The 26,186-nt window shown below is 49.5% G+C and overlaps 1 protein-coding gene across 4 annotated transcripts in view; it reads left to right on the top strand.

Moving 5' to 3' along the window:
• The window catches only part of mrvi1 (murine retrovirus integration site 1 homolog), a 317,269-nt gene extending 295,572 nt beyond the window's left edge, over positions 1-21,697 (top strand). For all 4 annotated transcript variants that reach the window (XM_072466158.1, XM_072466161.1, XM_072466160.1 and 1 more), the window contains 4 exons: positions 5,297-5,460; positions 9,504-9,626; positions 12,950-13,078; positions 17,864-21,697. In XM_072466158.1, the coding sequence (XP_072322259.1) occupies positions 5,297-5,460; positions 9,504-9,626; positions 12,950-13,078; positions 17,864-18,110 (663 nt within the window). In that variant the 3' untranslated portion in view covers positions 18,111-21,697. The remainder of the gene's footprint in view (positions 1-5,296; positions 5,461-9,503; positions 9,627-12,949; positions 13,079-17,863) is intronic.
• Positions 21,698-26,186: the final 4,489 nt, after the last annotated feature.

Raw genomic sequence — 26,186 nt, 5'->3', positions numbered from 1 at the left:
TAGTTGCTTCAGTTCCTGCTCAGCAAAGGCATCGCCTCCAGCAGGATGACCAGCTATAACTCCCGGGGACAGGTGGAGAGGGAGAAGGCGACGTTCTGGAAGGCCGTCCTCCTGGCCCTACGGTCGAAAAGTCTCCCAGTCTCCTGCCGGCAGGAGGTCCTCCCCGATGCACTCCACTCCATCCGCTCGCTTCTATGTATGGCCACTAACCAGACTTCTCATGAGCGTATGTTTGCCTTCCCCAGGAAGTCCACCTTCGGGGTCTCGTTTCCATCCTGGCTGACAGTCCCGGGGCCCATTCTTCTCCGCAAGCATGCGAGGAGCCATGAAACCGACCCCCTCGTCGAGAAGGTCCTGCTGCTCCATGCAAACCCCCAATATGCCTACATGACACACCAGGACGGGCGGCAAGATACGGTCTCCCTTCGGGATTTGGCTCCTGCAGGCTCCCCGGTGACAACCACCACCACACCCCACCCTACCGTCTCCCCTGACCTCCGCCCACCTACCTCATGAACTGACTCCCACAGGCCCACCGAGGACAAGCACCACCACCCCGCCCATACACCGCCCCCCCCCTTCGCCGACTCAACATCTGGGTGAAGAAGATGACAACACGCTCCCGGACGTGAAGGTCTCGACACCGGCGCCAACACCACAGCCGGGACTGAGGCAGTCCCAGCATAAGGTCAAGGCCCCCGACAGACTTGACCTTAAACACCACTTCATCCCTGCCGGACTTTTTTTAAACAGGGGGTGAATGTGGTAAACCACGTTATTGTGTTTATTGTATTATATTCACTGTGCTGTGTTGTACATGCCTGGGCTTGTCCAGGGTGGCTCTGCCTGTGGCTCCTCCCCTCGGGGCTTCTGTATAAAAGTGGCAAGTCTCTGCCTCCGGACCCAGTTCAGGTCCAGAGGCAGGAGGCTTGCTGTTTAGTGTTTTAAAGCCTCAGTTACATTTATCACTCGCCGTCTATTATTGATGATGTATCACAAGCTGCACTCCGGCTCCCTCTCTCTCTCCTGCTCCGGGAAATGAAGGCCACTGGAACCTGGGGGAAAGTTTAAGCACTTACCTGATTCCCAAGCTGCACTCCGGCTCCCTCTATCTCTCCTGCTCTCAGAAATGAAGGCCGCTGGAGCCTGGGGGTAAGTTTAAGCACCTACCTGATTTAGGGCAGCACGGTAGCATTGTGGATAGCACAATTGCTTCACAGCTCCAGGGTCCCATGTTCGATTCCGGCTTGGGTCACTGTCTGTGTAGAGTCTGCACATCCTCCCCGTGTATGCGTGGGTTTCCTCCGGGTGCTCCGGTTTCCTCCCACAGTCCAAAGATGTGCAGGTTAGGTGGATTGGCCATGCTAAATTGCCCTTAGTATCCAAAATTGCCCTTAGTGTTGGATGGGGTTACTGGGTTATGGGGATAGGGTGGAGGTGTGGACCTTGGGTAGGGTGCTCTTTCCAAGAGCCGGTGCAGACTCGATGGGCCGAATGGCCTCCTTCTGCACTGTAAATTCTATGATTAGGATTCCCAAGCTGCACTCTGGCTTCCTCTCTCTCTCCCGCTCCCGGATATGAAATTATCTTATCGTTAAACATTTATCGTGATCTCAATCATTAGTAAAGTGATGGAAGGAGTCATCACCAGCATTATCAAGCCGCATTTGCTTCGCAACTACATGCTCACAGATACTCAGTTGGGTTCCATCCAGGTCACTCATTACAGCCTTTTTACAAACAGGAACAAAAGAGCTGAATCTTTCATCATAAGGTCAAAAGTACCATTCGTGACTCCTCAGATGATGAAGCAGTCTATGTCCAAATGCAGCGAGATCTGGACAATATCCAGGCTTGAGCTGACAAGTGGCAAGTAACATTTGCGCCACACAAGTGCTAGATAATGACCATCTCCAGAAGGAGGGAATCCAGCCTGGCCCCTTTTTAAAAAAATGTATTTTATTACAAACATGTATCAAAGTAGGTTACAGCAAACAAACATCCCGGGAAACATACTTCCCAATAATCAACTATACAGCCTGTACAGATTTTTCCCCTTTTTCACCCCCTCCCACCTCCTCCCCCCACCCCTCACCCCGTACGACAAACAGCTCCTCAAACACGGTCACAAACATCCCCCACCTTTTCTCAAACTCCCCTGCTGAGCCCCTTAACTCATACTTTATCTTCTCCAACCGCAGGAAATCGTACATCGGCCTTCCTCCTCTCCATGAGCTCCGGCTTCTATGAAACCCCAAATATCGCCACCAAAGGGTCCGGGTCTACCTCCTCCTCCCCTGGCTAAGACCGTGAACACTCCCGTCCAGAATCTTCTCAATTTTTAGCAACCTGAAAACGGGCGCATGTTTCGCAGGCCCCTGCCCACACCTTTCACTCATCTGCTACCCCTTGAAAGAACCCATTCATCTCGCCCGAGTCATATGCACCCTGTGCACCACCTTAAACTGCATCAGGCTCATCCTTGCACAAGAGGAGGTCCCATTTACCCTTTGCAGTGCCTCACTCCATACTCCCCAATTGATCTCCCCTCCCAACTCCACTTCCCATTTTTCCTTGATCTTCACCACCCGCTCACCTCCCTTCTCCCTCAGCCACTTGTATATATCCCCAATTTTTCCCTCCCCTTCCACATCCGGAAACAGCAGTCGGTCCAGCAGGTTGTATCCCAGCAACCTAGGGAACCTCTTCCAGACCTTTTGCGCAAAGTTCCTAACCTGTAGATACCTGAACTCACTACCCCTCGGCAGCTCTACCCTCTCCCTTAGCTCCTCCAGACTGGTGAACCCATCCTCCAAATACAAATCCCTCACCTTGACCAGCCCCACTTCCCTCCACCTCCTGTATACACTATCCATCTCCCCCGGCTCAAACCCATGATTCTCTCACAGCAGCGTTAGCACCGACATCAATTCCACCCTAAAATGCCTCCTCAGCTGATTCCATATCTTCACCGTGGACTGCACCACTGGGCTCCCTGAATACCTACTCAGAGCCATTGGCAACACTGCTGTCACCATAGCCCTCAAACTAGACCCCTTACAAGATTCCTCCATCCTAACCCACTCTACCCCTTCTCTTTCCCACCACCACTACACCTTGTCCACATTCGCCGCCCAATAATAATGAAGCAAGTTTGACAACGCCAACCCTCCCTGGTGCCTCTGCCTCTGTAGCAGGGTCCTCCCCACCCTCGGCACCTTCCCCGCCCATACAAAATCCGAGATGATCGTGTCCACTTTCCAAAAAAAGGCCTTTGGTATAAAGATCGAGAGAGCCTGAAAGATAAACAAGAACCTCGGCAGAATATTCGTTTTCACCACTTGGACCCTCCCTGCCACCGTTAAGTGCAGTGTATCCCACCTCCTAAGATCCTCCCTAGCCTCCTCCACCAGCTTCGTTAAGTTCCACTTATGGAGCCCCGTCCATTCCCTCGCTACCTGAATCCCCAAAAACCTAAACCTATCCCTCGCTACCGTAAATGGCAACCTCCTAAATTAGCCCGCTGTCGCAGCTCATTCATAACCATTGCCCCATGACATTCAATGGTGTTACCATCGCTGAATCCCCTTTTATCAACAGTCTAGCGGTTACCATTTATCACAACTAAACTGGACTAGTCATGGGCGGCACAGTGGTTCGCACTGCTGCCTCAAAGCTCCAGGGACCAAGGTTCAATTCCGGCCTTGGGTGACTGTCTGTGTGGAGTTTGCATGTTCTCCTCGGTCTGCATGGGTTTCCTCCGGGCGCTCCGGTTTCCTCCCACAGTCCAAAGATGTGCAGGTTAGGTGAATTGGACATGCTAATGTTGCCCAAATGTTAGATAGTGTTTCTGGGATAGGAGCGGGGGATTGGGCCTAGATAGGGTGCTCTATTGGAGCATGGGCCGGTGCAGACTCGATGGACCGAATGGCCTCCTTCTGCACTGTAAGGATTCTACGATTCTATGATATAAATACTGTGCCTGCAAGAGTAGGTCAGAGGCTAGAAATCCTGCGGCAATTAACTCACCTCCCTCCCCAAAGCCTGTCCACAAGTCAGGAGTGTAATGGAATACTCTCTCCTTGACAGGATGAGTGCAACTCCAACAACACTCAAGAATATCAACACCACCTAGTCCAAATCAATCCACTTGTTTGATACCCCTTCCACAAACATTCACTTCCTCCACCACCGATAGTGGCAGCAGTGTGTACCATCTACAAGATGCACTACAGGAACTCAACAAGACTCTTTAGAAAGCACCTTCCAAACCCATGACTGCTACCATCTAGAAATACAAAGGCAGCAGATATCTGGGAACAGCACCACCTGTAATTTTCCCTCCAAGCCACTCCCCATCCTAACTTGGATATATATCGCCGTTCATTCACTGCCACTGAGTCAAATTCCTGGAACTTCCTCCCTAACAGCACTGTGGGTGTGCCTACACCACATGGAGTACAGCGGTTCAAGAAGGTAGCTCACCGCCACCTTCTCAAGAGCGACCCCACAACCCACCCCCTGGTCACCCGCCACCAGTCCCCCCCAGCCCTAACAAAAGCCCCCCGGCCAGCGGCACGGAGCCTGGCTGAGTGTGGCGGTGCTGGACACAGTCCGCAACCGGCACACTGGGTTCCCGCATGGTTGGGACCAACGTGGCCCGCGCCGGTTGGGGGCGGAGCATTTCTGGTGGCCCGGCCAATGACGTGCCAACGCCGTTGAAATGGCGCAAGTCACCATGACGCAGGTTTGGAGGGGCCGGAGCATGGCAGACTGCCGTCAAACCGGCGGCAGCCCCGATTTCGGCATGGGAATCCATTCTCTGTCCGATCGCTGAACACGATTTCGGCGACGGGATACAGAGAATCCAGCCCTGATTCCTTCTCTCTCCCGTCTGACCTGCTGATTGTTTCCAGCATTTCCTGTTTTTCGCACAATATGTCATCATGCTGTGTGTGTGTCTGTGCGCTGTTGTTATCATTTAAAATGAGCTGCTATCCGTTATTGTGGCGGCCTTTGATGCCATATCTCTCGCAATCTTAATTATTCTGCACCGGAATCCTTTCAGCCTTCGACTCACAAACTTCTTGCTGTGCTAAATGTCTCCCTTAATGAAGCACGAGTTAGCCGATCAACTCTCTTGTTATATAATTCTACATGTGCCCATTATTGTGAGGATCTTTACAGCAAGTGTCCAAAGTCTTAGCGCTGAGCTGACATTCCCGAACCGTTCTCTTCTAACAAAACCTGGTTAATAAACAATCCTTCCCTTTGTTATATTTTTCTTCCTTTGTAGGCCGAGTCGAATAACAACAGCAGCAGCTCCAGCACCATCACCACTAACATCGCCACCAGTCCCAGCAGCTCCAGCACCATCAATCCCATCAGCACCATCAATCCCATCAGCTCCAGCAGCCTCATCATTCATTCCAGTCCAACGCTGGCTCCTCTTGTGGAGCAGTGAGTATGGCACCAGTACTTAAATTCACCACGGAACTCAGTTTCATCCTAGAGGTGTTTTTTTAATGATTTATTCATAGCCAAGATCTGGGCTTTACTGGTAAGGCTGGCATTTAGTTCCAGAACCATAGGGCGCGATACAACTAAAAGGGAACAAAGTCCCAGGGTGAGCGCATTTAGCCACGTGTTTCCCCGTGCTCTCAGTGCTGAGAAACACATGGCTATACAATGCGACTCATGTTAAATAAGGGGCCTCAGTGGGGAACGCGTTGCCGAGGCTGCACATAGCCGCGTTTTTAACAACGAGGAGCTCCGGCCGCCGTCGTGAGAGATCAGAACGCCATTTATAAATAGCATCCCGATCTCCGAGGCCCCAACTCGACGTCCAAGCCACAGCGCACTATGGGAGGGTCCCCGGACTCCCTCCACCCACCCCAACAGGGGACAACTGTAGTAGAGAAACCCTCCACCCACGAGACCCCAGTAATAGGGAGACCTCCCCAAGCGACCCTTGCAATGGGGAGACCCATTGTGAGGACCCCTGTAATAGGGAGATCCCCCAAGGGACCCCTGTAAGATGGAGACCCCCCACAGGGACTCCTGTAGTAGGGAGACCTGCCCCAGGGACCTCTGTAATAGGGAGACCCCACCCCCTCCACAGGGACCCCAGTAATAGGGAGACACCCCACACGGACCCCTGTAATACAGAGACCCTCCCCCCACAGGGACCTCTGTAATGGGGAGAACCCCCCCTATAGGGACACCTGTAATAAGGAGACCCCCCTCAGGGATCACTGTAATTGGGAGCCCCCCCCCCAAGAATCCCTGTAATAGGAAGACCCCCCAGAACCCCTGAACTGGACACAGCACCTCAGGAAAAATATATTGATCTTGATGGTGTTCAAGCACAGATTTACCAGAATGATACCAGGCTTAAATCAAGTGGCCAGGATGCATCGACTAGGCTAGTATGCAATATAAAGGAGTGATTTAATTGGGATGTTTAAAATAATTTGATAGGGCAGGTGGAGCGAAACTATTTTTCTGCTATGTAGTCCAGAACGAGAGGGCAAAATGTTTAAATTAGAACCAGGTTTTCAGGGATGATGTTGGTGGTACGGCGACGGCACAATGACCCCCCCCCCCCCCCCACACACACACACAGAACCTAAAGATGTGCATGGTAGGTGGATTGGCCACACTAAATTGCCCCTTAGTTGGACAAAAAGAATTAGGTACTTTACATCTAGGCCGGCTCGGTGGCACAGTGGTTAGCATTGCTGCCTCACAGCACCAGGGACCCGGGTTGAATTCCAGTCTTGGGTGACTATCTGTGTGGAGTTTGCACTTTCTCCTCGTGTCTGCGTGGGTTTACTCTGGATGCTCTGGTTTCCTCTCACAGTCCAAGGATGTGCAGGTTAGGTGGATTAGTCATGCTAAATTGCCCCTTAGTGCCCAAAAAGGCTAGGTGAGGTTACGGGGAAAGGGTGGGGGCGTAGGCTTAGATAGGGTGCTCTTTCCAAAGGTTGGTGCAGATTCGATGGGCCGAGTGGCCTCCTTCTGCACTGTAGAGATTGTATGGTGTCAGGAAGCACTTCTTCACCCAAAGGCTGTGGAAATCTGGAACCCTCTCTGCCCGTTTGCTGTCGAGGATGAGGTCAATTGAAAATTACAAAACTGAGATTGATATATTTTTGTTGGATAAGGATATTAAGGGATTCAGAACCAAGGACGGTCAATGGAATTAATATATAAATCATCCAAAATGGTGGGAGAGGCTTGATGGGCTGAAAGACCTCTTCCTGTTGCTCTGTTCTTAAGCCTACTTCTGATCCACACTGGCATCCTGTTTAGCGGGATGGGATTGTGAATTTATTCCTGATTTGCCAGATTACCTTGTTTGAGATTTGTGTGTAGAGGTTTGGGAAAGGGTCTGTCCTCCGATAAATCCTTGATTGGAACATGGAGATCGGGTATCAGTTCCCTGCGCTATCTGAAAATTAATGACAGGTATGTGATATCGAGGGGCTTGGAGAGTCAGGACATCAAAAAAGCCCCTCAACGATTCATAGTCAACTCGAAATATATGATGTAAAATGTCTCTGAACAATTGTTTGTTACTCTATGACCGATAACAGGTTTGCTACTTTTATTCCTGTAGACTTGCTGTCATTAAAGGAGTGACTCGAATTAGTGCATCCTTCACTCCTGTCTACTGGAGAAGGTGTTGGTCATGGCTCAGTGGGGAACACAATCCTAGTTTGTAATGAGGGAGTGCTGCACTCTCTGAGATGGCGCCTTTTGGGTGATGTGTTAAGCCGTGGCCTCTGCCCCCTGAGGTAGATGTAAAATATCCATTAATCTATTTGAAGAAAAGCAGAGGCATTCTCCTAGGAATCCTAGATACTATTTTCAATAACATCACAAAAAATAGGGGTCTGGTCATTATCATATTGCTGATGGTGGGCACAAATTGTCCACCAGATTTCCCGTTGTACAGCAGTGACCACAATGGTTTTGTACCTGTAAAACCTCAGATACTTTCGACTAGTTTACTTACTCAAAGGTTTTACCTAGGTGTCTTTCAAAATGAGGAGAACAAGCCACAAACACAGATTCAAGTTCACCGATATTTATTTGACACAATAAACCTGTAACTTGCCTCCTTCCTTCCTTCCTTCCCTCCTGTGGTACCCTCAATAACGACGCTTAGAGTGTAAACAGCAAAGAAGGCTTTAATAAACTAAGAACTAGACTAGTGCCGAGACGTGTGCTAACAGCTGCACAGCCCACAAGGCGGCCCCTTATATACGGCTCCCAGATGGGCGGAGCCGGAGGCGGAGTTCCCCAGGGTTCCAAGCCCGGTCTTAAAGGGGACATCACCTTACATGATGACAAGGGTACAGTGTCGCAGTAACCGTTCATCACACCTCCCTTGCCAAGTCCTTGCTGCCGAGGGGTCCGGAGTGCCTACTTTTATTCCCCCCTTGACTTTGCACCCTTTTCCCACTTCCTGTGGCCTTTTGCCAATGGGTATCGAGAGGGGGTTTTAGTGTTAAATGGCGCCCTAGAGTCTGCCCCGGCAACAATAGATCCGTGCATATCAATCGGATCGATTATCTCTTGATGGCCGATTGACAGGGCAGGTCCGGACATGTCTGTCTGACCTTCAGTGCATTCGAACTTGACCAGTTCGAATTCCCATGGGGCTGTGTGCTGGAGTAACTGTGGCTTGTTTTAAAGTGACCAATTATTTAAGTTAAAATGACCAATTTTAGTCAGCTACGTCCTGGTAGGTCACCACAATGGAAAAGTACTTCACTGGCTGCAAGGCTTTGGGACCCCATTATCACAATAGGTTAGTCTTCCTTTCAAATTGTTTAACCGAGGTATGTTGAGATTCCTGTACTTTGTTGATCAATGTTTGTTCAAAAGCTGGGAGGTGAGCAACTTAAACTCCAACCTATCTAGCAATAGCAAAAAAAAGAAAGAAAAATCACCTTTCATGGCCATCATACATCCCAAAGTGCATTACAGCCAATAAGTACTTTTCAAGCGTATTCACTGTTGCAATGTTGGTAACATGGCAGCCAATTTGTGCACAGCAAGCTCCCAAAAACAGCAACTTTAGACTGACCAGGTAATCTGCTTTTGTGATATTGGTTTGAGGGATTGATTTTTGGCCGGGACACGGGATAACTTTCCTGCTCTTCTTCAAAATAGTGCCATGGGATCTTTCACATCCACCTGAACAAATAGTTACAACATCTCATCCATTTAATCTTAAAGATTTAACATCTCATCCAAATGACAGCACCTTCAACATTACTGCACTGAAACATCAAAATTGATTTTAATACTCAAGTTTGGAGTGGGACTGAAGCTTCTGTGACTTGGAGATAAGAGTGCTATCCAGTGACCTAGGGTTGATGCGCAAGGTGCTGTGTGTTCTGAAAAATCAGTGCTGGGTGTACTTTGCTCTTTCCGTTTCTCCCTTTCTGAGTCAGTGAAGCTGACTTCTTTGTTTCCTATGTACAAATAAGCGGGAAGCAGAATGGCGATAAGAAGAACGAATCTCCTACTCCAGGAGATGCCCAGCCGGTCAAGGTCGAGATAACTAACTTGGAGACAAAAGCCAAGATCGAAGAGGAAGCTTACAATAAAGGGTGAGAGTCCCCTTAGTGCCTGGAGAGAGGCTATGTATAGAATGGAAGGATATGTATATGATAGTACAGCAACAACCATCGCAATCCACACAGTGCGGAATGCTCAATGTTGGGACTCCTCACTAGGCTTCCAGATATCACAACAATGGCTCCTTCCTCCACACAGTGGACCCTGGGAATCCTACTATTTAGTGCCTGTTGGTAAAGCTTTAAAAGACTATCTTGTCCTTCGTCTCAGCTGCTTGACTTGTTCCCTGGCAACCATCCCCAGTCCCTGCAATTTTCCTTCACTCCTGTTGCATTTTTGTAAAATCTCCATAATGGAATCTAGGGAAGCCTTTAGACCATAAGACCATAAGACATAGGAGCGGAAGTAAGGCCATTCGGCCCATCGAGTCCACTCCACCATTCAATCATGGCTGATTTCAACTCCATTTACCCGCTCTCTCTCCATAGCCCTTAATTCCTTGAGATATCAAGAATTTATCAACTTCTGTCTTAAAGACACTCAACGTCCCGCCCTCCACCGCCCACTGTAGCAATGAATTCCACAGACTCACCACTCTCTGGCTGAAGAAATTTCTCCTCATCTCTGTTCTAAATTGACTCCCTTTTATTCTAAGGCTGTGCCCCCCGGGTCCTAGTCTCCCCTGCTAATGGAAACAACTTCCCTACGTCCGCCCTATCTAAGCCATTCATTATCTTGTAAGTTTCTATTAGATCTCCCCTCAACCTCCTAAACTCCAATGAATATAATCCCAGGATCCTCAGATGTTCATCGTATGTTAGGCCTACCATTCCTGGGATCATCCGTGTGAATCTCCGCTGGACCCGCTCCAGTGCCAGTATGTCCTTCCTGAGGTGTGGGGCCCAAAATTGCTCACAGTATTCAAAATGGGGCCTAACTAGTGCTTTATAAAGCTTCAGAAGTACATCCCTGCTTTTATATTCCAAGCCTCTTGAGATAAATGACAACATTGCATTTACTTTCTTTTAAAAAAAGATATTTCATTAAAGTTTTTTGATCAAAAAGAATTTTCCATTTTTACAACTTTGTAACAAAATGTACATTGATCGTTATTTAAACAATATATTAACTAACAACAAGTGCAGAAAAAGAAATAGTAACATTGAAAAAATAAATATAATTATAAACAACTAGCATGGAAAAGAACAAAAAAAAAACCCAAGGACCCACATGTACCCTCCCCTCCCCACCCCCCACCCCTTCCCCCTGGGTTGCTGCTGCTGTCTTTCCTGTTTTCCCTTATCGCTCTGCGAGATAGGCAAGGAACGGTTGCCACCGCCTGGTGAACCCCTGAGCCGAACCTCTTAGTGCGTACTTTATTCGCTCCAATTTTATAAACCCTGCAATGTCGTTTATCCAGGCCTCCACGCCCGGGGGTTTAGCTTCTTTCCACATTAGTAGAATCCTTCGCCGGGCTACTAGGGATGCAAAGGCCAAAACATCGGCCTCTCTCGCCTCCTGCACTCCCGGCTCTTCTGCAACCCCAAATATAGCCAACCCCCAGCTTGGTTCGACCCGGACCCCCACCACCTTTGAGATCACTCTTGCCACACCCACCCAGAACCCATGCAATACCGGACATGACCAAAACATGTGGGTGTGGTTCGCCGAGCTTCCCGCGCACCTCCCGCACCTATCCTCCACTCCAAAAAATCTACTCAGCCTTGCTCCCGTCATATGCGCCCTGTGTAGAACCTTGAATTGGATCAGGCTGAGCCTGGCACATAAGGAAGAGGAATTTACCCTACTTAGGGCATCTGCCCACAGCCCCTCCTCAATCTCTTCCCCCAGCTCCTCCTCCCATTTACCCTTTAGCTCCTCTACCATCGTCTCCCCCTCGTCTCTCATTTCCATGTACATATCGGACACTTTACCATCACCGACCCATGCCCCCGAGATCACTCTGTCCTGGATCCCCTGCGCCGGGAGCTGCGGAAATTCCCTCACCTGTTGCCTTGCAAATGCCCTCACTTGCATATATCGGAAGGCATTCCCAGGTGGCAACTCGTATTTTTCTACCAGTGCTCCCAGACTCGCGAACATCCCGTCCAAGAACAAGTCCTTCAGTTTCACAATTCCTGCTCGTTGCCAAGATTGGAATCCCCCATCTATCCTTCCCGGGACAAACCTGTGGTTGTTCCTTATCGGGGACCACACCGAGGCACCCGTCACCCCCCTATGTCGTCTCCACTGCCCCCAAATCTTCAAGGTCGCCACCACCACTGGGTTTGTGGTGTATTTTTTCGGGGAAAACGGTAACGGCGCCGTCGCCAGTGCTTTTAAACTTGTTCCCCTACAGGACGCCATCTCCAGCCTTTTCCACGCCACTCCTTCTTCTTCCCTCATCCACTTACATATCATAGACACGTTGGCGGCCCAATAATAATCACTCAGGCTCGGCAGTGCCAGTCCCCCTCTGTCCCTTCTACGCTGCAGGAACCCCCTCTGTAAACCTCTTGTCCTCTGTTTCTCAAGTTCCCTAAAATGACCACTTTGAACAAGATTTTGGTCCTAATATCTTCTTATGCGGCTCAATGTCAAATCGTATTTGATAATCGTTCCTGTGAAACGATTATCCACTCCTGTTCGATGGGCTCTGGATGGCTGATAGGTCCAATGCACGATCTGCCGTCTCTGCTACATGCAGGGCAGGTAGTACTTGGAGGGTTGGGTAGATGAGTTGCTTGGAGGTTTGTGCTCTCTCCAAAGTCTCAACTTCGCCTCGGTGTGTTTCCAATTAAGTCTCTCAATGTGTTTCAGTGCCGTCCCAAATGAACCTTCTCCATGTTGGCGGCCCCACGGGTCAGCAGGGATGTTTGATCTCTTTGGGGCTGCTTTGAGGCTATCCCTAAAGCATTACTGCGGTCCTCCTAGAGGTCTTCTGTAAAAACAGAGTTCAAAGCGGAGCAGTTGCTTTGAGAGTCTGGTATCCGGTGGAGTTGGTTTTGAGTCGTTAACCTTGATGCTGGGCAGGTTGGTACAGGAAATGGTGCTGCTGCTGTTGGACCACCTTTCTTGCCATTGGATTTGGAGGATCTTGCAAAGGCATCACTGGTGGTATTTCTCCAGTGCTTTGAGGTGCCTGCTGTAGGTTACCCAAGTCTCCAAGATAGATTGTCTAAATACCGCAGTGGGAAGGGCTGCACTAAGATTGGAGTAGCAGTTTGAACTTAGACAGGCATTGCACCCAAACTGTACTGGGCCACTGACCCAATGTGTTTATGGCCAGTGAAATGTGACAAAACAGTCAACTTAAAAGTTATGCAAGGCTTTATAAACCGTTTCTGTCTCCAAGTTACCAAGAAGGTTTAAAAGCCCAGCTCAACCAGGAGCAGAAGTTGCAGCAGGATGTCCCTGAGAAGGTGGAGGAGCAGAACATGGAGAAACAGTCAGAGCCCAGCTTCAAAGAAGACAGGAAGTGCAGGTGGGTTATTGAACTCTTCATCGCACAAACTAAAAGAGTTACTGTGTTAACAGTGGGTCTTCCCTCCCATTGTAGGCTTCTGGGCAAGTGCTTGTGTGACCCGTCACAAATCATGTTTGAGGTTATTTTAAAGATGGAGGGTTCCATATCATATGGATTCATTCATATCCATGTCATATTCATTGTTCTACACCCCAGATTCACAGTTCGATTTCTGAGGGCACTATTACCCTGATTCAGGGTTTGGTATCCCTAGCCAGGGTATAATAAAAGTTTACTGTAGCTTCCTTGTTTTTCAACTTTATACTTCCTTTTAATAAAACAAAGGATCCTCTGCTGTTTTTTACCAGCCTTTTTAACCTGCCCTGCCACCTTCAAAGATTTGTGAACATAATACCACCAGATTCCATGGTTCCTGCACTCATTTAAAATTGAATCATTCAGTTTAAATTTCCCCTCCTTATTCTTCTTGGGCTTTTTATAAGAGAACATGACTCATAATCCACAGGTCGTGAGTTCAAACCCCATTAGGCCACGTTGTAACATGAAATTCAGTCGAAACAAAATCATTAATGATTGCTACAACATCCTGGGCTAGTTTGCAGTCAATCCCAGCCCCACTTGACCCAGAGTCACAACACAAGTGAATTTACCAATAATTATTAGAAAAATACCCAAAGTCTTTAGCCGTTGGCTGCCCAATAATTACAGTCACCAGCTTTGTAAATGTAAATACAATTACATTTTATTAATGACAAGAACTATAATGTAATATGCAGCAAATCCAACTGGTTAACTGTTATCCAATTCCTAATTCCCCAGTTTAACTTGTCTCCCACCCTCCATACACGCATACACACACATGGGCAGCACAGTAGCACAGTGGGTAGCACTGTTGGTTCACAGCTCCAGGGTCCCAGGTTCAATTCCGGGCTTGGGTAACTATCTGTGTGGAGTCTGCATGTTCTCCCTGTGTCTGCGTGGGTTTCCTCCGAGTGCTCCGGTTTCCTCCCACAACTCCCGAAAGACATGGGGCGGGATTCTCTGACCCCCCCCGCTGGGTCAGAGAATCACCGGGGGGGGGGGGCGGCGTGAATCCCGCCCCCGCCGGCTGCCGAATTCTCCGGCGCCGGTGTTTTGGCGGGGGCGGGAATCGCGGCGCGCCGGTCGGTGGCTGCTGGCAGCGGACCCCCGGCAATTCTCCGGACAGTGATGGGCCGAGTAGCCACCCGTTTTCAGCGTGTCCCACCGGCGTAAATCACAACAGGTCCTTACCGGCAGGACCGGGCTTCACGAGCGGCCTGCAGAGTCCTCCAGGGGGCGCGGGGGGATCTGGCCCCGGGGGGTGCCCCCACGGTGGCCTGGCCCGCGATCAGGGCCCACCGATCCGCGGGCGGGCCTGTGCCGTGGGGGCACTCTTTCCCTCCGCACCGGCCGCTGTCAACCTCCGCCATGGCCGGTGCAGAGAAGAACCCCCCTGCGCATGCGCTGGATGATGCCAGCACAGGCTGGCACTCCCGCGCATGTGCCAACTCGCCCCGGCCGGCGGAGGCAGGTTGGCATGGCGCCAAGCCCTTCCGCACCGGCTGGCACGGTGCCAAACACTCCGGCGCCGGCCTAGCCCCTAAAGGTGCGGAGGATTCCGTACCTTCGGGGCGGCCCAGCGCCGGAGTGGTTCACGCCACTCCTCGGCGCCGGAGTGGCCCATCCCGCCGGTTCGTGGAGAATCCCGTTTGTGCTGTTTGGTAATTTGGACATTCTGAATTCTCCCTCTGTGTACCCGAAAAGGTGTCGGAATGTGGCGACTAGGGGCTTTTCACAGTAACTTAATTGCAGCGTTAATGTAAGCCTACTTGTGACAATAAAGATTTTTTTTTCCTTTAAAACAAGACAGACAAACACAGAGGGGAGGAAAAGGGTAAAAATCAGAAGTTAAAGGAAAAAGAATCTTGGTTTCAGATGGTTGTTTCCAGGATTCTACTTCTCTTCGAACATTGCTTTCCATTTGAGGATTCACTGTAGAGTCATTCAGGTCTCATAAATACAGCACTGACAGCCTTTCTGGAGAGATAGAGAAGATTATTTTCTTTGTTTACAGCCTGTAATAATTTTGCTGTAGATTCATTCATTCAGGTTCTTTGCAGCTCCAGGAGTACAGCACTCGCAGCCTTTCTGGAGCGATGACAGAGGGTAAGAAAGAGAGGGAGAGTGCTTTCCTGTGCTTTCAGGAGTCAAACTGAAACTCCTGAAAATCATTCCACTAGGATAGGATTCAATCACCTCCTGTTACCAGGCAGAGTATGCCCTTTTGGGCCAATTCATTGGCCACCATCCAATCAATCAAACCGAATCCCACCCCATCTCTCTCTCTGGTGCCGAAAAGTCTGAAGCATCCTGTTCAAACCAGCAGAGTGTCCTCTCCTGTAACTTCTGAATTCCTCACTCCTCTGCTACTTGACTTAAAGACACATGTCATTTAATCATCCTTGGATCAAAAATGATAACGGCAAAATAAAAGAAAGGGGGAAAAAAAATAACAGGAAGGACCCTTACACGATGCCAAATGGTGTTTACTGGCTTCTCTCAAAGAAAGGAACCTTCCATCCTCACCCAATCTGGCCTACGTGTGACTGCATTCACCCATTGCATGCCAATACATAAGTTCAGTAAACCATTCTGTTGTAAAATATAATATTTCGAAATCATATGGAAACTGCCCAGTCCTAGGCACCACACCTCAGGAAGGATATGATTCATTAGAATTTTATTTTGTATTATTTTTACATTATTCATTCATGGGATGTGGGCATTGCTGGCTAGGCCAGCATTTATAGCCCATTCCTAATTGTCACTTAGGAGTCAACCACCTTGCGGTAGGTCAGACCCAGATCAGGATGGTAGATTTCCTTTCTTAAAGGGGCACCAGATGGATTTTCACAACAATGTTCTTTTGGTCACTGTTAGATTTTTAATTCTATGGTGGGATTCGAATCTGGAACCAGAGTTTTACCCCGGGTCTCTGGTCCAGTGACAATGCCACTACACTAACACCTCCCCAACACGCACGTACTAGGTATCATAGCTTTATATTCCCTTGAATATATAAGATTAACTATTGGCTGGGAGGATATTCAAACATATTGAAAGAACTCAATAAGTTAGATAGAGAGAAACTACTTCCTCTTGGTGAGAGCCTTCTGGGGTGATGCCAGGAACCATTTTCTCAAATGGAAAGTGTTGAAATCTGAAATCCCTCTCCTAAAAAAGCTGTTGGAGCTGGAGAGTTGGGGGAGAGCAGTGGGGGGAGCGGAGGTCAGTGGTGCTTTCCTGTTCGATAAGGGGATCAGGGAAATAGAACCAGGTTGTATAGATGGAATGGAGGAACGGATTTAACACAATCTAATTAAATAGTGGAACAGGCCTGAGGATCCAGATGGCCACCTCTTGGCAATAAACCAATAAGGGACAAACAAAAAACAATGATATTAAGAAATGCAGAAGTCTGGAGAGTATTCCCTCTAAGCTCAGTTGTGGTTTGGTCATATTTTACACACCTTTAGCCTGCATAACTATTAACTTCTGGATGCTTTATTGGTCTAAGTTAGCAATGTTAGTGTGCAGTACTCACCAGCACTACACACGTAGATCAACTTGGATTGAAGGAACTCACTGGGTGAAGAGATAATGAAAATGTCACGCTGACAATATCAAAACACTGATCAAAATCCGCACTCTGCCAGATAACAAAAGCACACCAACCTCATCACTTCCTGTACACAAACAGTAGAACCTCATTTACTTCACAAAACCCATCCCCCTACCTCATTGTAACAGAATATTGCTGAGTTTGTGCTCTTGCTATCAGTGCACACATTGAACTGTCAGCAGGGGATGGGGGGAAGAGCTCCTCCCCAGTTTCTCTCAGTACCAGGGTCACTGTGCTCATGCTAGGAGGTGCTGTACTTGTACAGGGCTCTTTGCTCTTGGCTCCACAGGGGCTCTGTGCCCAGTCTGTGGACACATGGGATCTGGCTCAAAATCAAAGAGAGATACGCATCTGAGTTACCCAGGGATTATAGTCAAGAAAAGCTGGTCACCAATCTTGGTTAAAAAAAGGTGTATCTCTGTCTGACACTATCTCTCATTCTGTTTCTCTCTCTGCCTCTTGTCTCTCTCATTCTGTCCCAATTTCTATCTTTGCCTTGTTTTCTGTCTTTCTCCCTCTTTACCTGTTTCTGTCTCTTTGACTCACTTTCCCATGTTCCCCCTCTCTGCCTCTTTCTGACTCATCTCTGTCTATCTGTCCCTTGTTCTCTCTTGCTCGCTCTCTGTCTTTATCTCTCTCTTTATTCCCTTCCCTGTGTCTTGTTTTTGATCAATCTCTGTATTCCTATCCCTGTGTCTTTTGTTCCCTCTTATACTGTATCTCTCTCTGTATGTTTGCCTCTTTTTGTCCCTTTGTCTCTTTCTCTGTCTCACTTATTCCCTGTCTCTCTCCATCTTTTTCTGTTTCTTTCCTTCTCTGTTCCTCTGTCTCCCTCTGTTTATCTCCTCTCTGTGCCTCTTTTATATCGCTCTATTTGTCTGTCTATCTATCTTTCTCTCCTTCCACTTTCCCTCTGACTCACTCTCTCTCGACTTGTCTATCTCTGTCTTGCTTTTTCTGTCTGCCTTCTCTCCCCTCTCTTTCTCTGTCGTTCTCAATCTCTCCCTCTCTCTCACTCTTTCTATCTTAATCTATGTCTCCCATTCTCTGTCTCTCTCTCTCTCTTCCCCTTCTCACAGTAAGTTTGAAGAAGTTTCAGAGCTGATCGACAGACTGTGCCCGAAGTGTTTGAAACACCGCAATGTGATCTGGATTGTGGGGGCTGTAGTCCTCTTGTTTGCTGTTCTCATCAGCATCTTCACCTCTCTCCATTATCCGTGCGACGATCTTTCGAACACACCTAGCGGGAAGAGCAGCTGTTCCTCAGTGCAGAAATACCTCTGGCCTTTCTCGGGACCACGGCACAAGAACCGTGCACAGGTGTAACAGAAAGCATGGCCTCTCTGGGGGAACGAGAGTGCGAATCATTCCACAAGTCAAGCCACCAGCAGGACAGCTTTCACAAGGTTTCCAAAGGCATGTGAACACAGGCGTGTATAGAGGAACTCTTCAACACCATTGTTACGTGCACCATCAACCCACAGAGTGACTGGCTGCCAACTTGCAATTGGGAACAGCAAAGCATGAAATGACGTAACGCTCGGAGATATTCCAGCTATTTAACTGTTTCGCCTTAACAGACCTTTCATAGTTTTATTGTTTCTCTGAGTGTTTGAATGTTATTCCTGATAAAAGGGTGTAAGTGAATATTCATACTTCTGTACAGTCTCAAATCTTTTTCTATTGTATGTCGGTGGAGCACAAATCAGGTTATCCAAAATAGTTTTTTTTACTGACTACCTTGCTGTATTCATTGGCAATTTCGTACCTGATTTTCAATTTAAGAAAAGTTAGCTCCATCTTTAATCCTTCACGATGAGTTACCCAAAACAGGAGAGTTGCAGAGCTGGTTGTGATCAATCCACTCCGTGCTCTACTCAGACCCACCTCGAGCACTGTGTCATGTTTTGGTCAGGGAGACACAAGAGCAACATTCATACATTGGAGTCAGAGCAGAGAAGAGCTATGAGCCTAATACCTCAGAGGGACTGAGCAGTAAGAAATACTGGCAAAATTTGTGTTTGAAAGTAGAGAACTGACAGGTGATCTGGAGAGTTTTCTAAAATAAATAAAGACTGCAAATTAAACCAGGAATGTGGGATAGGGAAGAACAGGTTCAAACTCGAAAATGGTAAATCTAACCATGTTTGCCTTGCACAGACTGATGTACGCATATGGAGCAAATGCTTGGATAGGGTAGTGGGAGGTAATAACTCTGGGGTCAGTTTAGGGATAGTTGAGTGCCATGAAGGGTGAGGGGGTAGTGGTGGTGTCTGGATGGGCTCAACTGACCTCCCTCTATCTCATGATCTTCATCTTTAAAGATGACTTTAAGAGTTATGAGTTTCATGTGTTAATAGAATGTCAATGTGGCACTTCTAATTGTTATGCCTCTCAAGAGTGTACGTGAAACAATGAACAGAAAATGGAAAATATGAACTCTCTGAACCTCCCAGAGAATCAGACCCACTCCACTATCGCCTATTTGAGCTCACTCTTTCCCAGGATTTTAAACCAGTTATATTCTCACCGTCTTTCCCTACAGTCTTGACTTTTACAGCCCAAGCATTGCTGCCTCCCAGCTTCACCTTCCTACTTCGGTCAACCTGAATCATGTCCCCCATTCTTTGCTTGAGCACTCACAACTAGAAATTAGATGGGGCAAGGAGCATTCGCCTCATCTCTTGCCGCAGCTATTGTGTAAGACTGATGCATCAGGAAAGCAATCGGGAGAAATCCTGGCAGAGATTTTAACCTCAAATCTTATCACCTCATGTTAGTTGGTGTGAGCAGACCATGGCCGGGATTCTCTGAAAATGGGGCCAAGTCCCCACGCCCGCCGGAAAACGGGCGCGAATCACTCCAGACTTTTTTCAAAAAGGCGGGAGTGATTCTCCGGTTTTAAGAGGGATAGCAGAGCCCTGGCGAGCGCCGCGCAGCTCCTGCTGCTGATACAGGGCCCTGCACTTCCGGCCGCAGGTCCGCGCATGCGCACAGTGGTCATTTTCACGCCGGCCCCCGCGCAAAATGGCAGAGCCTCACAGTGGGCCAGCGTAGAAGAAGATAGGCCCCCCCCGGATTGCGCGCACCCGCCGATCAGTAGCCCCCAATCGCTGGCCTGTCCGTCGTGGAGGGCCCCTCCCCACCAGGACGACCAGCGCGGCCGCGGGTCCGAGCTCCCGCCGGGTGGAACCAGGTTGGAACCACACCAGCGGAACTCGGCCGGTCGATCGTGGAGAATCGCCGCGGGTTCCGATTTCAACGGCCCCCGACCAGCGCCGCGTCGACCGCATGCGGCTGGTGGTGATGCTCCGGTCCGCGGAGAATCACGCCCCGGTGCCGCAGGTCTGAGACCCCATTTCTCGCCCCCTCGCCAAGTGCGATTTCGGAGCGGAGGCTCGGCGAATCCCGGCCCATGCCTTTTCTCAACTGGTCTTGTCCAGTTCAGCAGTAAACATGTGAGCAACGTTATAATAAAAATAAAATACTGCAGGTGCTGGAAATCTGATATAAAAACAGAAGATGCTGGAAATACTCAGCAGGTCATGCAGCATCTGTGGAGAGAGAAGCAGGAGTTAACGTTTCGAGTCTATGTGACTCTTCTTCAGAGGTGAAGAGAGGTAGAAATGTGATGGTTTTGAATCTGTTGAGGGGAGGGGATAGAGTAGGTGGAGCAAAAGAGAAGGTCATGGATAGATGGGAGGTCAGGAGTGATTTGACAATGATGTTATGGAACACAAGACAAAGGCAATGGGAGGAGCAACTCTCCACTTTTGCCGTACTGGTTCAAAAAGCATAATACACAAGAGAAGAAACCAAAGAAATGCACCTGAGCTGCAAGATAGCGGCAAAATACACAAATACACTTTCTTTTATTCCTTCATAGGATGTGAGTGTTGTTGGCAAGGCCAGCATTGAATCCCCATTGCAGGTAGCCCATTTGGTGAGCCACGTTCTTGAACCGCTGCAATTCATGTGTTACAGGTACAATCACAGCTGTTAGGGAGGGAGTTCCAGGAATTTGACTCAACAGCAGTGAAAGAATTACAATAGATTTCCAAATCAAGATGGAGTGTGGCTTGTCGGGGAACTTGTGGTTGGTGATGATCCCATGCACCTGCTGTCCTTCTAATTGGCAATGGTCATGGCTTTGGAAGGTGCTATTGAGGAACTTTTAGTGAGCTGCAATATTGCATCTTATGCCACAGTGGTGGAGCGGGTTAATGTTTAAAGTGGTGGGTAGGATGCTAATCAAATGGGCTGCTTTGTCCTGGATGGTATCAAACTTCCTGAGTGTTGTTTGAGCTGCACTCATCCAGGCAAGTGGAGACGATTCTATCATATTCTTGACTTGTGCCTTGTAAATGGTGGACAAGCTTTGAGGAGCCAGGGAGTGAGTTATTTGCTGCAGAATTCCCAGCCTCTGATCTGCTCTTGCCACAACAATATTTATGTGACTGGACCAGTTACATTTTTTGATAAATTTTCTGAGCATTTTTCAGCCATCATGGCTTTAATTAATCGAAATTTTAATTTAAGTTAAAAAGTCAATGATGTGTTGCAATGAATCTTATGCTAAAATAAAAAATGCCAGATTAATAATCGAGTACGCACTGAATGTGATGATGAGACCCCTGTTTTGTTGATCAGGTGATTGCTGAATTTAATATTCCGGTTTTAAAGTGCAATATTTCTGAGTCGTTCCATTGATCATCCAGGGCTTCTCCCCCGAAGCACTGAGACCATTTGTAACAGGAGCTTTTAAAAGTAACACAATAATATTCTTCCTTCGTGTCTGGTTGTTTGTATATTATATCCATATCCCTCTTAAGGTTTTCACCTTTAAACTACCACATTGTACTGTATAGCTCCACATACTTGATGTTGGTAAAATAAAGTTGTCCTAAAACATTTCTATGCATCCTGTTTGATTAAAGAGCTTTTTAAAAAATATATAGATTTATAACAAGTTCACCCCATCATATCTGAACTATCTCTTTGCTCAGCTATCTCTTCACTATAGCCTATAGGGGCTGGTTTAGCACACTGGGCTAAATCGCTGGCTTTCAAAGCAGACCAAGGCAGGCCAGCAGCACGGTTCGATTCCTATACCAGCCTCCCCGAACAGGCGCCGGAATGTGGCGACTAGGGGCTTTTCACAGTAACTTCATTAAAGCCTACTTGTGACAATAAGTGATTTTCATTTTCATTTCATTTCAATCCCAAACTAATCCACTGTCCCGCTCGCTTCCCATAGCCCTGCATTAATCCCAATCTAATCCCACTGCTACACTCTCTCTCCATAGCTCTGTACTAATCCCAAACCAATCCATCTGTCCCACTCTCTCGACAGAGCCTGGTGTTAATCCCAAACTAATCCATCTGTCCCACTCTCTCGACAGAGCCCTGTATCAATCCCAAACTAACCCACCGTCCCACACTCTCGCCAGAGCCCTGTATCAATCCCAAACTAATCCATCTGTCCCACACTCTCGCCAGAGCCCTGTATCAATCCCAAACTAATCCACTGTCCCGCTCTCTTCCCATAGCCTTGCATTAATCCCAAACTAATCCATCTGTCCCACTCTCTCGACAGAGCCCTGTATCAATCCCAAACTAATCCACTGTCCCGCTCTCTTCCCATAGCCTTGCATTAATCCCAAACTAATCCATCTGTCCCACTCTCTCAACAGAGCCCTGAATCAATCCCAAACTAATCCATCTGTCTCACTCTCTCGCCAGAACCCTGTATCAATCCCAAACTAACCCACTGTCCCGCTCTCTTCCCATAGCCCTGCATTAATCCCAAACTAATCCATCTGTCCCACTCTCTCGCCAGAGCCCTGTATCAATCCCAAACTAATCCACTGTCCCGCTCTCTTCCCATAGCCCTGTATTAATCCCAAACTAATCCATCTGACCCACTCTCTCGACAGAGCCCTGAATCAATCCCAAACTAATCCATCTGTCTCACTCTCTTGCCAGAGCCCTGTATCAATCCCAAACTAATCCATCTGTCCCACTCTCTCGCCAGAGCCCTGTATCAATCCCAAACTAATCCACTGTCCCACTCTCTCGCCAGAGCCCTGCATCAATCCCAAACTAATCTATCTGTCCCACTCTCTCGCCAGAGCCCTGTATCAATCCCAAACTAATCCATCTCTCTCACTCTCTCGATAGAGCCCTGTGTTAATCCCAAACTAATCCATCTCTCTCACTCTCTCGCCAGAGCCCTGTATCAATCCCAAACTAATCCATCTGTTCCACTCTCTCGCCAGAGCCCTGTGTCAATCCCAAACTACGCCAATTGCCTCACTGGGCGTACTTTAATGGCTGAGTTGCACTTAAGCAAGAGCGCGACGAGGCCATTAGATCGTGGAAGAGGCCGAAAACGAGAACTGCGCTGAGCGCAGACTGACCTAACTGGCCGGCTCCCGTTGGCGAAATCAGGAATCCGGCGTAGCGTGGCGAGAATCCAATAATCATCACTTAAAGCCAATCTTCATATAATTAACGGGAGTGACCCCCTATCTAACGGTGTCCTGTGATCTAACGGGCTCCCCAGCAAATGGTCATGCGGGTGCCGATTAGTACTTTTTAAAAACATTAAGCTGTTTAAAGGGCTGCTGTGGGGTTCCGAGGAGATGAGCAGCCATCTTATCTCCTGGGCAATGAGCCCGGGGACACTGGGGTTGTTCCCGGTGCTCGGTGAGGAAGGGCGGTCCAGCTCCCGGGGGCTGGTCTCGGTTGGGGTGTACCGCCATCAGTGGTTGGGGTGTGTGGTGCTGGGGGGTGCCAGGGGGGTGGTGCCCGCACATGGCCTGGGGGGAGAGGGGGGGGAGATGGGTGACTCAGCGCCTGCGAGTCCGCCATGCCACCCCTTGGTTTGTGTATTCTCATTCCTAGGGCTACCCCAGCCCCTGCCTGTCTGCCCTCTGACCACCCATAACTCCCACTTACTGCAGAGGCCTCTGGCCGTGCGGCTCAAGGCTATTGCTAATTGGCAATCGTAGTTAAGTGAGCACTTCACAGCTCCCAAGCGGGTAGGTGTGCCATTTAGCAAATGGGAGTTATTGCCTAGCATCCCAATCAGACCGTGATGCCGGAACACTGTGCCTGAATGCTGCCCGAGGCTACACCACGGACGCAACAGCCAACATCTGAACACCCTGGGGCTGGGCCCCTGTACTGGGACCTTTTTGAAGCCAGAGGGTGGGTGCCTGCACCGGGGAGGGGACTAGCCCAGTCCAGGTAACGTTATGTGCGGGTGCCTGGGGAACAGGGTATGGGGTCCGGTAACCAGGGGCCCCAGCTGCGGCTGGGGGTGCGTAGCAGGGTGTGTCAGGTGGCAGGAGGGGTGGGGGTGAGTAATAGGGGAATGGAGGGTCCCGGGGTGGAAGACTCTGCTGGTTGTCAGTTTCTCACCCTCTCCAACTCCTTACGTATATTACACGGGAAGGAGGATATCTTGGACCCTGCGGAAGCGACCCTCATGGTGCTGCCGGCAGGCCAGGCGGCCAGACGCTGGGAAAGGCGGCGGCAGCAGCAGGGCCAATAGAGACCCGAGGCGTGACGCCCCCCCCCCTCCCCCACCAACCACCACCACACACACTCACTGAGAATCAGGCTACCCGTCAGACCAGGGAGGGACCCAGAGGGGGAGGCCGACGATGGCCCAAGATATACAGTCGTCGCTGGTCTTTCGAACAGCTGACAGACAGCGTGTGCCGCAGGAGGCTCCGTCTCAACAGGGGCACAGTGTGGTACCTGTGCCATGTCCTCGCTGACTTGGCACCACGTGGAGGAGGTGGATACCCACTCCCAAGAGTCGTCAAGGTCACCGCAGCCTTGAACCTTTACGCTTCAGGATCATTTGAGGGCTCGAGTGGGGATTTGTGTGGCATCTTACAAGCTACAGCCCACCAGTGCATCCATGAGGTCACGGATGCCCTGTTTGGCCGGGCAGCAAACGATATAAACTTTGACATGGACCAGTACCAACACGATGCCCAGGCAGCAGGATTCTCCGCCATCGCCAGGATGCTCCGGGTTCAGTGGGTAGTGAATGACACACATGTCGCCTTGCGTTCACCTGGGAGTGCCCTAAGTCAACAGGAAGGGGTTCCACTTCCTGAATGTCCAGCTCATGTGTGACCACCACATTAAGATCATGCATGTGTGTGCACACTTCCCATGACAGCTACATCCAAAAGGGGAGTTGGACATCCCCGGCCTCTTTGAGAACCACGCCAGGATGGCCAATTGGCTCTTGGGGTATAAGGGGTACCGCTGAGGACCTGGCTATTGATGCCAGGACTCAGGCCAGTGACTGATGCGGCGATACAATGAGGCCCATGTGGCCACGCACTCCCTCTCCCCCATTCCCACCCCCATCCCTCCGCCTTCCCCCTTCCCCCTCCCTCTCCCGCCCCCTTCCCTCTCCCCTCTCCCCCACCCAGCCTGTTCCACCCTCCCAGGGTTGTGTAACATCACTCCAGGGTGTTGGGACTGAGTCTCCACTGTCAGCGAGTTACTATCAAGGGCAGGGTGGTGATGGTAACCCGCTGAGAGCTGAGCTCTGCTGCTCCTCAATCTATAGCCTGACTCCCGCCTGTCCACTGAGTGCTCTCTCACACCGATCACCTTCACGTGGTGTGCCTTGGCGGTAGATCCAGCAGACCTCTGACTGCTGCCTCGCCTGGGCGTTCCTGCCTCCACCCAATGTGCATCGGCAGCTGTGTGGTGCTCACCAAAATGTGCCCCAGAAGCCTGTCCGCTACAGTCACCCACCATTCGTGTGTGTCACTGCGCTGGTGGAGGGTGGGGATGACAGCTGTGCCGCGAATACGGTGGTCCCCTCGGAGCTCTTGTCCCAGGTGTTCTCATGGGAGGCTGGGGTTGGGGGTGGATCTATCCCTGATGGGCCGGCACTGCCAAATGAGGATCCTGTGGGAGAATGGATATGTGGTCAGTGGGAGGAACGGATCATTCTGCCTAGCATTAACAACTCACGTGTGACAGGAACCTCACCTCTGCACCATACGCCAACCTCTACGTCGGTGTCAGATCTGTCCTCGGCCACTCCTGCAACCTCCAGGGCCCATTCCTCGTTGGGAGTGAGGAGTGAGGACCCTCTGGGGCATCTCCCTTCTGTTGTGGGCTAACCACTCCTGCGGGGTCACAGAGAGGACATTGTGAGCAGCAAGCGTCGTTCATCGTGGGATTGGTGAGGGGGGGGGTGGGGGGGAATATGGGTGTGATGCACTAAGCGTCAAGAACCACAAAGACATGTGAGACTTTAACTAAGGCTTTAATACACTACATAGGAAGCTTACCCGACACAGACGACCCCAGACAAAATGGGTCCGGTCTCAGAAGTTGGGTCTTATACTTAACTCCCGG

The sequence above is a fragment of the Scyliorhinus torazame genome, chromosome 10 (genome assembly GCF_047496885.1).
Source record: "Scyliorhinus torazame isolate Kashiwa2021f chromosome 10, sScyTor2.1, whole genome shotgun sequence".
Taxonomy (NCBI): domain Eukaryota; kingdom Metazoa; phylum Chordata; class Chondrichthyes; order Carcharhiniformes; family Scyliorhinidae; genus Scyliorhinus; species Scyliorhinus torazame.
Note: the sequence above shows the minus strand (reverse complement) of the source record. Positions and strands in the feature narration are given on the sequence as shown.